Source organism: Peromyscus leucopus, chromosome 8a (assembly GCF_004664715.2).
Source record: "Peromyscus leucopus breed LL Stock chromosome 8a, UCI_PerLeu_2.1, whole genome shotgun sequence".
In the NCBI taxonomy this organism is placed as follows: Eukaryota; Metazoa; Chordata; class Mammalia; order Rodentia; family Cricetidae; genus Peromyscus; species Peromyscus leucopus.
Genome location: NC_051085.1, coordinates 55,022,977 through 55,037,070, shown reverse-complemented (window position 1 = coordinate 55,037,070; position 14,094 = coordinate 55,022,977). Strand labels below are relative to the sequence as shown.

Below are 14,094 nucleotides of genomic sequence, written 5' to 3'. Positions count from 1 at the left end.
AGCTTGATTGATGTCAGCACTTCAGATACTGAGTCTGAAGGAAAAGAAGTTTAAAGCCAACAACATGTCCAAAAACAAAATCAAAGCTTTGTGGGCTTTTCCTGGACATGACTCCTCTCCTCCTGGGATGTTTACTACTGTGTTTACTTGACTGTCATAGGCAGTTCACAAACCATGCCCTTCCTGACCTTCAAAGCACAGGAACCTTATTATCAGAAAGATTCCCACTGACTAGGCCCCCATCAATTCAAGCTCCTTGGTAGCTAGGCCACACTGGCCTTCTTTGATAATTAATGTTCTAGAGCAAACAGTTATACTAAAAGTGAAAGTAATGAAATACAGCCACACAAACACCACAAATGAATTACAAAGGAACAAAGTAAGTAACCATGTGAGTCAAAGCCACAAGAACACCAAGACGTATCTGTTAGGAGCAGTGTTCACACTAACTCTTCTGCAGCTAGCAAAAAAGAAAAAAATTACATTTTGACACCAACAGACTCAGGGCTGCTCTCCCAGTCCCTCCTTTCTTACCACATCATTTTAACAGAAAACCACAGACAAGAATCTAATAGCTCCAGGACAAGTGGGCGGCAGAGCATCTAGTCCAAGCTGAGGGAGGAAGGCAAGGAGGAAGAGCTGGGTGCCTCTGGCCTCCCTCCCAGGGCAGCCCACCTCCAGCTCTGAACTGGAAGCAGGAGTATTACAGTGCTCTCTCAACCTCCATTCCTATTGTCCTCCATCTCCCAGGAGCACTCTACAGTCAACTGTCCACAGCACCTCTCCAGTGGAAAATTAGGATAGCTAAAGCACTTCAGACCAGCCCTAAGAAGACCCATGGCAGACACAATAAGCTACCAGAGCCCTAGTCAAGTTTCAGATTGACATTTTACCCCAGGTATTGTGATATTCACATATATTTAATATACCACGTATCTTGGGGCTAGAACCTACATTTAAACATGAATTCCATGACAATATAACATACAGCTTAAAACAGCCTACAGGAAACTGCACCCATTCCATGAGGCACTTTCCCTTCTGTTTCCACATCACTTAAGACATTTCAAATCTGGAATGAGGGATGCTTAGCCTGATCTCTAAGTATGAAAGGGACACAAACCATACCACAGCCCAAGAGCACTTAAAGGCCCTTTGCTTGCAGTCTACAGTTCTGCTGTCAACCCTCTGCCTACATTCACTTTCCAGAGTGAGCACAGGAAAGGCAAGCAGCAAAAAAAAAAAAAAAAAAAAAAAAGCTTCCAATAAATTATCTGGGTTCAGGACACAAGGCACTGAGTAGATCGAACAGAAAGAGAACATGTTACACATCTTACACATACAGTGTCTGTTCAGTCAACATTGTTCACCTAAGAGGATCTGTTAGTGCCGATTACAAAAGTAGTATTAAGCAGAGCATTACCTTCGTAAGTGTGATAGCTGTAGTAGGCAAAGTGATTCCTTCTCCCTGGGATTAAGAGACATGCCAGGACCCAGGTGAAGGCAGCATCAGCAGGAGAGAAACCATGCAGAACAGGTGGGAGAGGGAAGGAGGAGAAGAGATGCAAAGGGTGAGCTTCAGTGAGATGTTTCAAAGGAAGAAATGGCAAATCTTACCCACTAGTATTCAGAGCTGTGTGGGAAAGACTACAGTAGACCCCAGTCAGTGTTTTAGAAACCAGTGCAGACTATTAAGGAAAACAGCAGGACAATAGGTGAGTCACCAAGCAGCAGGATAGCTTGTGCTAACAGTGAGTTAACTGACAGGAGGTTACCACCCCACCTGGCTGGCTCCTTCTGTTTAAAGAACACAAGAACATCAGCACCCTGGCTTCCACTCTTCTATAACACTATAAATATACCTGCACCTCAGCAACTCCTGCCAGTAACTGGCAGGTCTTCCACAATGAGGGTACACACTTGATTGACAATGTGCCTAGAGGAAATATAGTCCTCATCCATTCATAATATATCAATATGTGTGGTGGTATTGTGTTCCCCAAAATATTGTATACACTAATAAACTTATCTGGGGTCAGAGAACAAAAAAGCCACTGGATACTTAGGCTAGAAAATGGTGGCACTCACGCCTTTAATCCTAGCATTTCAGAGGCAGAAATCCATCTGGGATCTCTGTGAGTTCAAGGCCACATTGGAAACAGTCTGGCATGGTGACACACGCCTTTAATCCCAGGGAGTGATGGCAGAAAGCAGAAAGATATATAAGGTGTGAGGACCAGGAACTAGAAGCAGTTTGGCTGGTTAAGCATTTGGCTGGTTAAGCTTTTAGGTTTTGAGCAGCACAGTTCAGCTGAGAGCCATTTGGATATGAGGACACAGAGGCCTCCAGTCTGAGGAAACAGGATAAGCTGAGAAGCTGGCCAGGTGAGGTTAGCTGTGGCTTGTTCTGTCTCTCTGATCTTCCAGTGTTCACCCCAATAACTGGCCTCAGGTTTGATTTTATTAGTAAGAACTTTTAAGATTCCTGCTACAAATATGCATGAATATTTCTCATAATGGAAAATATTCACTCAGCATACTGATCTAAAAAGGTCTCACAACATAGCTCTGATACAACAAAGACCTTATTCTAGCACTCAGACCTGTCATCAAAATCATCAGCTTTAGAGCAAAAGTAATGTTTCCTCATCTTGGATACCTGTGCAATAATGAAGGCAGCTCTTACCAGCATCCCAGAGAACCTGGAAGGGAGTGTGAGCCTGGAGAATCACTGACACTGACCTGTGCTCATCACCTGGCATCAGACACAGTCTTATTCATATTCATTGGTCTATCTATATAAGGACTTCAATAAACGTTGCCCAAAGGTCAGAGTGCTAAGAGACATACTAGTGAAGATGTAATTATGTTGCTGCTAGTATTTGATGAAAAGTAGTACAGAATTGCTTTATCTAGGGTCAGTCATCTTTTAAAAATAAAATATTCTATGCGTTTGATTAACTGAGAGACAAGTAAAAACTAAGCAGTCAAAATGGAAGCACTCATTTGAACATGAGGTTGGCTAACCAGTGCTGTTATCGTTCTGTCTCTAAGGCCAGAATGATGTCTGATACAGCCTCGTACTAGCTCTCAAAATGTCTTCCACTATACACTTAAAAATGACTGTCACCTGCTGACAACTAAGACTCTCTACAACCAATGCAACCTCCCCATCCCACTCCCCAAGACAGGGTTTCTCTGGGTAGCCCTGGCTGTCCTGGAATGCTTTGTAGCTCAGGCTGGCCTCCAACTCACAGAGATCCTCCTGCCTCTGCCTCCTGAGTGCTGGGATTAATGGTGTGAGCCACCACTGCCTGGCTCTGATGCAGCTTTTTTTTTTCTCCCGATTCAGGGTTTCTCTGTGTAGTTTTGTGCCTTTCCTGGAACTCACTTTGTTGACCAGGATGGCCTCGAACTCAAAGATTTTAATGAACAGATCCACACTTGAAAAAGAGCCTATAAATTTTCAGTTAAAAACTGTTGCTCTTCTTTCCTTCAGATAAACAAGCACCCATACTTTCCTTACATTACAGACAGTAACATAAGGACGTCTCCAATTTACAGTGGAAAACAAAACTTCAAGATGAACTTCCCAGTCAGAGACCTGAGGACAAAGCAGCAGTGGTAAGTTCCTCACAAACTGCTTAGCAGTGAAAACAGGCCCTCAAGCACAATTCAATATAAAACTATTCCCCTAGAACCACACTGCCACAGCCACAGTGCAGTACAATGGCTTTCAAACATTACTATTCTATTCTGCACCAACATAACTCAGCTGTCTCCTAAGACTGTTCGACCCCAAAGAACAAGTCTAACCTCTAGTTAGTTTTAATAGCCAGCTGAGTGCAACTTAAGCAACCTTAGAAATAAAAATGAGTATTAAAAACCAAAGGAGAGAGGAAAAAACCTGCCCAAGGATCCACATATTATTTATGTAATGCATTCTTTTTATGCCATTTTCTTATAGTCACTAACTGGCTTTTACTTTGGTTCCTAACTAGGAGGAGGTGGATAGAATATCTTCATAGTATTCAATAATAAAGGTCACATCTTAGCTAAATTAGAAATGATGTAATTTTAGCTGACTGATAAATGTCATGTAGAGCACATATATGCAAATACATACTACATGGGGATGTATGTATATATGAAACACTTAAAAGAATATCAGTGTATTTGTCTATCTGGTGACTAAGTTATGACAACATCTTTGGCTGTAAAAATTCTATACGTGATATAATTAGAAGGCTAATATGAATATGAATTTATGATGTTACTTTAAAACATCCTACTAGTTACTAAGAGGTTTCAAAGACATACCGTTAAATCTAAGGACATTCCTTTTGAACACTGTACATACATCATAAATAATAGCACAATCTCTCTCGCATACACATACACACAGATTGGCTACAGGAAGAGCAAAATTCAATTTGTTTCTAGAAGATGAACTTGGAACTAGTAACTAAAGTTACTTTGGGAAGTTTTTCTTAAAAGTAACTATTACTTAAAACTTTTAAATGATATTCATTACTTTAAAGCCTGTGTTAGATTCACTTTTGTTCATGTGAACTTTATTTTTATGCATGAATTAATGTATTCTGTGGCCTTAAGTATTTTTGGCTTTTAAAAAAATAACGTAATTTTATGAATGTTAAACTTTTTAAGTAAATGGACACTTAAAAATAATACATTAAAAAGCAGAAACATTTAAGATAAAAACATATATTTCCTGATCTACCAGCTTTCTCACCTGGGCTTAACTCTACTAAGTAGGGTAGCTTCTCAGGAGGAAGAGCAGAACCATAGCCAGACCCGTCAGCTCTATCCTTCCCCTTCAGCGGCTTCCCTTCAACATGCTTCTTCATTTTCTTTGGGATGTAGTCCGGCGGTCTCCTTTTCAATTGAAAGACTAAAATCCCTAGAACGGTGACAATGATAATTAACAACTGAGCAAACCTGGGGGGTGATGATCACTGACCACAAGCAATGTTCGCCCCCATTACCAAGAAGACGTGTTTTAATAACATCTGCCAAGGAGTAGAAGAGCAAGGCTCACCCAATTGATAATCTTATCAGTGAAGGATGAACTAGTCTCCTAGGCTCTGAAAAACCCTAAACAAGCAACATGCAGGGATTATTTCTAACTGACAGCTAGCTATCAAAAGACAGCATGTGCTAGTAAACAGCATGTTAATTTAAAAACAAATGAACTTGCACTTGTAGATATCAATGTTCACACACAAATACATATACACAAACATCTCAGCTGACCTGATTTTTAATTCAAATGATTAACTCAAAATTCAAAACAACTTTCAAAAATGAGGCTCAGCTTTTATAACTGTCTAGAATAGTGCAGAATAAGTATTTTAATAAAACTAGAAATGCAATTATTCTTAGAGGTTTTTTGTATTTTTAAATTATCAAATGCAGTATGATTATTACATAAGATTAGGAAAGATTTTTGTTTGCTTGTTTGTTTGTTTTGTTTTCAAAACAGGGTGTAGCTTTGCACCTGTCCTGGATCTTGCTCTGTAGACCAGGCTGGCCTCGAACTCACAGAGATCCTCCTGCCTCTGCCTCCCGAGTGCTGGGATTAAAGGCGTGTGCCACCAGGATTTTTATGTCTTCATTAATATAAAGGCACTCACCTGTGGTGGTATTGTGTTCCCCAAAATATTGTGTACCCCAATAAACTTATCTGGGATCAGAGAACAGAACAGCCACTAAATATAGAGGCCAGAAAATGGTGGCATACACGCCTTTAATCCTATCACTTGGGAGGCAGAGATCCATTCGGATCTCTGTGAGTTCAAGTCACAGCTAGACATGGTGACACACGCCTTTAATTCCAGGAAGTGAGCCTTTAATCCTAGGAAGTGATGGCAGCAAGCAGAAAGGTATGTAAGGTGTGAGGACCAGGAACTAGCCTGGTTAAGCTTTTAGGCCTCTAGCAGCAGTTCAGCTGAGATACATTCCGGTGAGGACTCAGAGGCTTCCAGTCTGAGGAAACAGGATCAGCTGAGGAGTTGGCCACGTGAGGTGGCTGTGGCTTGTTCTGCTTCTCTGATCTGCCAGCTTTAATGTCAATATCTGGCTCCAGGTTTGTTTTTATTAATAAGACCTGTTAAGATTCATGCTACACTCACCTAGAAAGTCAACTGTATTACTCTTAACGTTAGAAATTATACTTTATCAAAAACATAGCTTTAAACACTTTGCTGCCTTGAAATAGGGAAAATGTCTGAACAGTGACAAATACGCACACATCACAAGTTGAACATCCCTAAACCAAACACCTGAAATCCAAAATGCTTCAATTTCCAACATGATACAATGAAAACAAACCTCCTAACAGGGAGCAGGTCAAACACCAATACATGAAAACGTATGGACTCAATTACACGCAGGTTAGGTGTGTAAGGCAAGCACAAAAGAAGGGGAGGCTTAGACTTGTATCCACCTTCAAAGTATCTCATTATGAAGGTAAAAACACTCAAGTCTGACAAGTTCTGAAATCTCAAACACTTCTGGGTTCTGAGCATTTCCAGTAAATATTGCTCAACCTATATCTGAAGTGACTGTATTACTGGACAAACTTTAGGGTTGTAGGGTACTTTCCCTATCCTAACAAACTTGCTCAAATACCGCACAACTCATATACTCAGTATGGACATTGTCTCACAGCTCATCGATAACAATGGTCTTCCACTGCTAATAGTCTGGCATTTCACCCGCCATGTCATCTGCACTGGACACTCAAATGAGCTGAGTGTGGTTCCACAGGCAAAAGTACCATCAAGGAAATGCCCAGCAAGTTTATGAAAAAACTGGCAAACTGCAGCCACCCCCCAATACATTTTCCAAGTCATCCAATGAACGAGAGTTGGCAGAAATCTGAGAGGTGGACTGAGGAAATCCTCTACCTTTGTCACTTGGCCATTCCCTGAAGATTTGTAAAGGACACTCATCATCATCAAGAATAACTTCCTTAGCACCTCTTTCATCAGAATGCTGGGCTCCAGGAGGAAGCATAACCTAATGAAAAAGTAATTAACAATGAATATAAAAGCAAATCAGCAAGTACTCAAAAGAAGTATTGTTGCTTTTGGTCTTACTCTATGACCCATTCTGGCTTCAAACTTATGATCTTCTTGCTTTCTGAGTACTGGTGCAGCCCCATACCTATCTTGAAAGTACTGCTCTGAATGAGCAAACAAACACAGAAACAAACAAAACAACAACAAAACCACCCATCAAGCACTATAAATAATTGGTCACTGAAAACAAAATTAATAAAGCATGGGAAAAGGTTCCAAACAAAAATCTTACATAGACAACGAAATGGGCAAGTTTTATTTACCTGGCTCTTAAGAAGAACTGAACTATTTGCATTTGTTTATCACAAATTTTCACATGGAAAAAACACACAGAATAGTGAACCTTCAAGCAATTTCCTAAGGAAAGATAACTCCTCTACCACAGTCCTCTGCAGTCCAGTCCCTACTCCATCTTTCACATTCAGGCAAATATTTATAAAGCAAATTCATATAATCTGAAATCTTTAGTGTACTTAACAACTCAAAACAATTTATGTTGTAAATAACTGTATGGCCTAATTTTAAGTAGACTGTTTATGTATATTACATAAACATTCAACAACTCTTTTCAGACAACTGTTTGATGATATTGTGTTCACTGTACTCTTAATAATGCTGTTACTGTTTACTATGCATCTTTGCTATAGCCAACTTCTTGTTCACTCAAGAAAACTGTGTAAACAGAGGCTTTTCTGTACCACCCAGCCCCACAGCCACTTTTATAAAATCATTCAGAAGCTTAATATTAATTACAAACTATTTGGCCGATTGTTCAGGCTTATTACTAACTAGCTCCTACAACTTAAATTAACCCAAAATCAATATTTTGCCACGTAGCTTCGTGGCGTTACCTGTTCTCTATTACATCTTGTTCCTCTGGTGGTTCACTGCCATCTCCTGACTCTGTCTTTCTCCTTCCCATCATCCTTAGTTTGGTTCTCCTGCCCAGCCTTATTCCGCCTGGCTACAGGCCAAATAAGCTTTTATTATCAATCCATGAGAGCAACATACATTCACAGTGTACAGAAGGGTCCTTCCAGAGCATTTCCCCCTTTCTGTCTAATCAAAAAGGAAGGTTTTACCTTTAACATAGTAAAATTACAAGTAACAAAACAGTTATCAAGCAAGAATTACAGTTACAATATCTAGTCTATTTGTATTTGACAAAATCAGAGAAAACATTCAATTATCTATCCTATCTTGGTGAGAGTAAAGTTTTATATCTAATTTATCCTTTATCATAATGAAGGAAACTATAATTATCTAGTCTTCAACTCCATCAAAGACTTGAGAAGGAAAATAATATTACCTGAGTAAGCAGGGAGTGCAGGCAAGTAACTTCCAAAAAAAGCAAGAAATGACAAGACAGCTGGCTGCCTGGACAGTCACCCAAGGTTTCTCTGCAACATTGGGGCATCCAACTTTGGCTTTAGGCCTAGAAGATCTGACAAACCCTTTTCAGAAGCAGGAGAATTTGAAGGACTGTTCTACTCTGTCTTGGCAAGGTTTGGCAGTTGCTTTTTTTTGTGCCCTGCTTGTCCAAACTGGACAGTGGGCTACTGTCAGCAGTCGAAGCAAGAGCAGTTTCTTGCACAATAGGCCAGTTTTGCCACAAAGAAAACAAACTCCATATGGAGTATCTTCAGTACCCATCATCCTCTTAGAAGTAGATCTGTACTGCAAGGAGCAGATGGGTCTCACATCAAAAGAATTCTAAGTTATTAAAACATTTTAAATGCCATATTCCGTAGGTCTTTGAAGTGTTTGAAGATTACCTATCTATTTGGAATATATCTCTAACTAACATGTTTATAGGTTTAACTATTACAAATGACTATTAATCTGTATTTTTTAATTATACATTACATTTTTAAGTGAGTTGTATAAACACAATACCTTAGACAAGATTAGAAATACACATACAATATAACAAAATTGACTTTAAATTTGTATCAATAAACTAAAATCTATACCAATTTGAAGTATATTGAGAATAAGAGTTGTTTTTTGGGATTCAATAAACTACTGGTTTTTTAATTATAATAATCTATCTTTTTCCCACATCATTTCTATATCATATCCCCCTTTCTTCTTTAGAAAGAGATTGACTATGACCAATAACACTTTATAGCCAATCGCCCCTTAAATAAAAACATTCATAAACAATAATATTTTAGGAACTTGGGCATAGTTCTCTAGACTACTTCCTGCTGACTGGGGGCACTGGTAATCTTATGGGGACCCACCCTGAGGAAATTTAGAATATTGTCAAGTCTTGGCTGTAGCATTTTGTGAGGCTGGACGTACATTCACAGCGTAGAGAAGGGTCCTCCCACAGCAAGACTACTTGGGAGAAGAATGTGACTGATGCCTCTACAGACACTCGGCTGAGTTTACTCTCTTCACTCTGACTCAGTGTAAAAAGTAAAAGAAGCCAAGCCACTGGCTTCTTTGTAACACAACAGACCTTACTGTGCAAACCTATCATTGTGCTTACACATAAAACAGAACAAACAATTCTGTAAAAATCTATTATTCCTATCTACAACGTTTCCAATTAGCTTTAAACGAAAAGGAATAATAACATTCCTATGCTAATCTCATCTTTTTCATTAGCATTTTTAATTAAATTCAATATCCTACCACTTCAAGACCTGACCTTCAGTTTTCTCTTTTGCCTCTATCCGTGTCACCCATTTTTTAGGTGCACGGCTGTACTAAGAGCTCACCGACCAGGCTACATGCTTTACACATCACAGACCACTCTCTAGTCTGCAAACCCCGTTTCTGCTCTACTTCTTGGCCTTCTGGTCTCCCTCCACTGCGATAAGCTCTTATAGGGCAGTTCTTAACTTTGTCTTCTAGCAGAATAGCTAACAAACAAAAAAGACCTTAAATACTTAACAAATAATTATCTAAATAGATGAAATGAATGAAGACTATGAAACAGCTACAGTTTACAATGGCAAGCTGAGAATATAATGCATTTCTAATTCAGGTAAATGATTAACTAGGCTGCCTAAGCTTGCTGAAGAAAGCTGGTCAGGTTAAAGCAGAAGGCCAAAAGTAAAGGAGTTCCTCCAGAGAAATCAACCTCAAAAATAAGTTGCCAATAAAGCTCACAGTCTGCATCCACGACTCTAGGTCCCAGATAAAATGGTTACAAGCTACTACTCAGTTTAAGATGGAAAGGTTACGAAGTTCATTATCATAGAGCAAACCATGTAGTTCCATGGAATATTAGTTATCAAAGATTTATATAAAAGCCTCACTTTGTCAAACAATTGAGCAATGCCAAATTTCAGATGCTAGACATTGAAAGTACAGGCCAAAGAGATACAGATCAACAGAGAGCGCAGCCCACGAGCTGACCCACACACAAATGAAGACAAGGGGCCGAACAAAGCATCCAGAGGGAGAGAGAGAACAAAGTCTTTCTGCAATGCTGTGGTCAACTGGGTATCCCAATAAAAAAAAAATCAAAACAAACATTAACTTAAAATGAACATACTGATTTAAATATAGAAGCTAAAATAAAAATTTAAAGGAATGGGCCAGAAAGATGGCTCAATGGGCAACGGTTCCTGAAAGAGTGTCTTCTCAACAGTACAGGACACCGAACTCACGAACTCACAGACAGGAGCTGCTGTTGCCTGCATAAGGTCAGGAGTCAACATCCCATCACAGGATGGAAAATGGCTCCCACGCCCCCACCCATAGCTAATGGACAAGCTGATGACTTCTGGAGGAGGGACAGTCAGTTTTCTTTAAGGAAATGGTCCCTGGTAGACTGGCCATGCTTAGTTGATGGCTTCATACCCATGAGCAAACATATTTGAAACACAAATTGAACACAGTGGGTTATTTTTAAAAGAAAAAAAGCAGGAACATAAAGTTGAGAGGGGGTAGGGAATAATCTGGGAGGAATTAGAAGAGTGAGTGGAAATGGGAAGGTGAATATGATTAAACTACATTATATGCATTCAAGAAATACTTAAAGAATAAAAATATTTTAAAAAAAACACTAAATAAACAGACATGGCAGCACATGTCAATAACCTCAATGTGTGGGGCAAAGGACACAGGAGCAGCCTGAAGCCCACAGGCCAGCCTAGCCAAGACACTGAGCTCCAGGTTCAGTTAAGAGACTGCTCAAAAAATAAAAGTAGAAAGTAACAAACCAAATGTCAATCAGGCCTCTGCTCTTGCATGCGCGTGCACGCACACACACACACACACACACACACACACACCTACTTTTTAAGTCACTTGCTGTAATAGAACACAGAGCTATCTTGGTTTCTTGACTGTGGATAAAATATGAGCAGCTGCCTCATATTCTGGCTGCCATGCATTCCTACCACAATGAACTGCACCCTCAAACCACAAGCCAAAATTAACCCTTCCTTCCAAAGCAAAACACAAACTACTGTCAGTTTAACTAGATAAATACTGCAGTAAATAAGTAGACAGTTAAAAATAACTCAGAGGCTAACGATTTCTAACTAGTTTATGGCTAAATAGAAAGTCTGCTGTGTTTTATTTAATGTTACAAAATCAATTCTAGGATATAAACAATTACTATATTCCTTGATAACTAGAGTCATAGATAGGTAAAGTACCTCTGAGAAGTCGCAGGTGATTATTAAATCAGATTTTAATATAAATACAATTATGTTACCTCTGATGGCTGATCCTGAATGTCAACTACACTGGATTGAGAGATTAGTAAAGCACACCACCGAGTATGCTGTAAGTGCATTTTCACCACAGGCTGACCTACTGACTGAAGGGAAGATCAACCCTGAATGTGGTGCCAACAGGCTAGGGGCTCAGATGGCACCAAAGAGAAGAGGAAGAGGCAAACACCACACGCAAGCCTCACTCTTTGTGGACACATGCTTCCATCACTGCAGCCATGGCCTGTGGGCATGCCGTCCCAGCTTCCTCAAGCCTTTCAACAGAGATCAGAGCAGTGACTCCCCAGGGAGCTGTCGGATCTTCTGCACCTTCAAACTGGACCCTTTACATATCAGATCCCCCACATCTTGGACTGAACAGCCACCAGGTTCTCTGAATCTCCAACATGCAGCAAGCACTGTGAGACTATTTTATTTATATATTATAATTACACATAAATAAATTGGTTATACTCCTCTATAACTCTGACTCGTACAATATATATACAAAATAAAAATTGTAAGAATATCAAAACGTTAATGATGAGCTTATCCTTTGGTAGAACTTTGGGCTATGTTTTATTTAATTCATCTTTTTTTTATAAAAAAACATATATTACTTTTTTTTTTTTTGGTTTTTCGAGACAGGGTTTCTCTGTGTAGCTTTGCGCCTTTCCTGGAACTCACTTGGTAGTCCAGGCTGGCCTGGAACTCACAGAGATCTGCCTGCCTCTGCCTTCCGAGTGCTGGGATTAAAGGCGTGCGCCACCACCGCCTGGCCTCATATATTACTTTTTATTACATTTATTATTCCTGTATGTGTATATAAGTGTAGGGGGGCCATGTATCTGAGTGAACACACACACACACACTAAAATTTTTTTAAAAATTTCCTTTAAATGCAAATCTTAGCATGAATAATCACAGTTCATACCCGGGCAATGCAGTAGTCCTTGGGATTCTCTTTTTCCAGACCATACTTCTCCAAAGACTCCGCTACAGCAAAGTCTGCAGAATCTGTAGTAGACAGCAGGATTGTCTTGTATGGAATATTGGGTTTTAAACTGTCTGCATATATTCTCAACGTCCCACCTGGAAAACATTTTTTTACATCTTTGAGTTCATCTTCATGTTAAGTCAGTGGCAGAGGCTGCAAACATCCCCAGTCACTTATGAAAAGGCACTGAAACACCCACTGGCTTCTATACGGCGAACTGGGGAGGAAGGCTCCAGAGTCTGTCTGTGTCCAGTCCTCTTCTGCTGCCCCCACCCTCCCCGGTCTCAACTTGCTCAACCACCTGTGCACTACAAGACCTGTTTCCTCCACTTCTACTTTTTAAACTTTCATCTGAAGCAAAGTATTAGTTTCATTAAACAAACCAATATTTTAAAAGTGACCTAGGAACAAGAAGACCTCAGGTACTCAAGTCCAAAGACTTCCATGAGGGATTTGCTGCCATAGTGGGGCTATTTCAATCCTAGGCACTACAAACTAAATGTTGTATGTGGGTATAAAGTCATGTAGGGACCTGGAAAAAGGAAGGGTGATTAGGACTTCCTCAGGTGTGCTCTTGTTTGTATGTTCCCTTCTTAGATGAAATATACATATGCCACGTTACTGTAATTTGACTTGTAATCTCTTTTCTATTAATAACTCAAGATTAAGAACCCTGAACGAAGCCAGGTATGGTGAAGTTAAGACACAAGCCTTAACTCCCAACATGCAGGAGGCAGAGGCAAATGGATCTGTGAGTTCAAAGCCATCTTGGTCTACATAATAAGTTCAGGACAGCCAGAGCTACACAGTGAGACCCTGTCTTAACAACAGCAACAGAATAAGAAAGAAGAATCCCTGAACCAAGGCAATGTATTTGCAAACTGCAGAAGAGAAACACAAGAAATATAGAAAAGCAGAAAAATACAATGCCTACAAAACCCTGCTAACTCATCAATAACTAAACTTGAAGATAAAGAAATGATTGAAATACTGGACATCAAAGGTCTACTTGTAAAAATGATCAATAATTTCAAGAGGAAACAAACAAATAGATAAAGGAAGGAAGGAAATCAATTCAGGATATAGGAGACAAAGATAGCAATATAAAACAGTGAGAGTGTCATGGGCTGGTGAGCTGGCTCAGAGGTAGACACACTTGCAAACCTCATGACCTCATTCAAGTTCAATGCCCAGATTCTACAAGGTAGCAGGAGAGAAACAATTCCAGAGAATTGTCTTCTGATCTTCACATGTGTACTTGTGCATGTGTGCACTTACACTCACATGTGCATATACAAAATCAAGTAAGTAAAAT

General features: G+C 39.7%; 1 protein-coding gene across 16 annotated transcripts in view; it reads right to left on the bottom strand.

The window, feature by feature from the left end:
• Afdn (afadin, adherens junction formation factor) overlaps positions 1-14,094 on the bottom strand; it is a 130,964-nt gene that overhangs the window by 65,979 nt on the left and 50,891 nt on the right. For 12 of the 16 annotated variants that reach the window (XM_028866624.2, XM_028866608.2, XM_037200526.1 and 9 more), the window contains exons 6-9: positions 12,717-12,874; positions 6,930-7,041; positions 4,754-4,921; positions 1,424-1,468 (exon numbers count right to left, since the gene is read on the bottom strand). In XM_028866624.2, coding sequence (XP_028722457.1) covers positions 1,424-1,468; positions 4,754-4,921; positions 6,930-7,041; positions 12,717-12,874 — 483 coding nt within the window. The remainder of the gene's footprint in view (positions 1-1,423; positions 1,469-4,753; positions 4,922-6,929; positions 7,042-12,716; positions 12,875-14,094) is intronic. The other 4 variants (XM_028866616.2, XM_028866617.2, XM_037200527.1 and 1 more) reach the window with 1 other exon arrangement.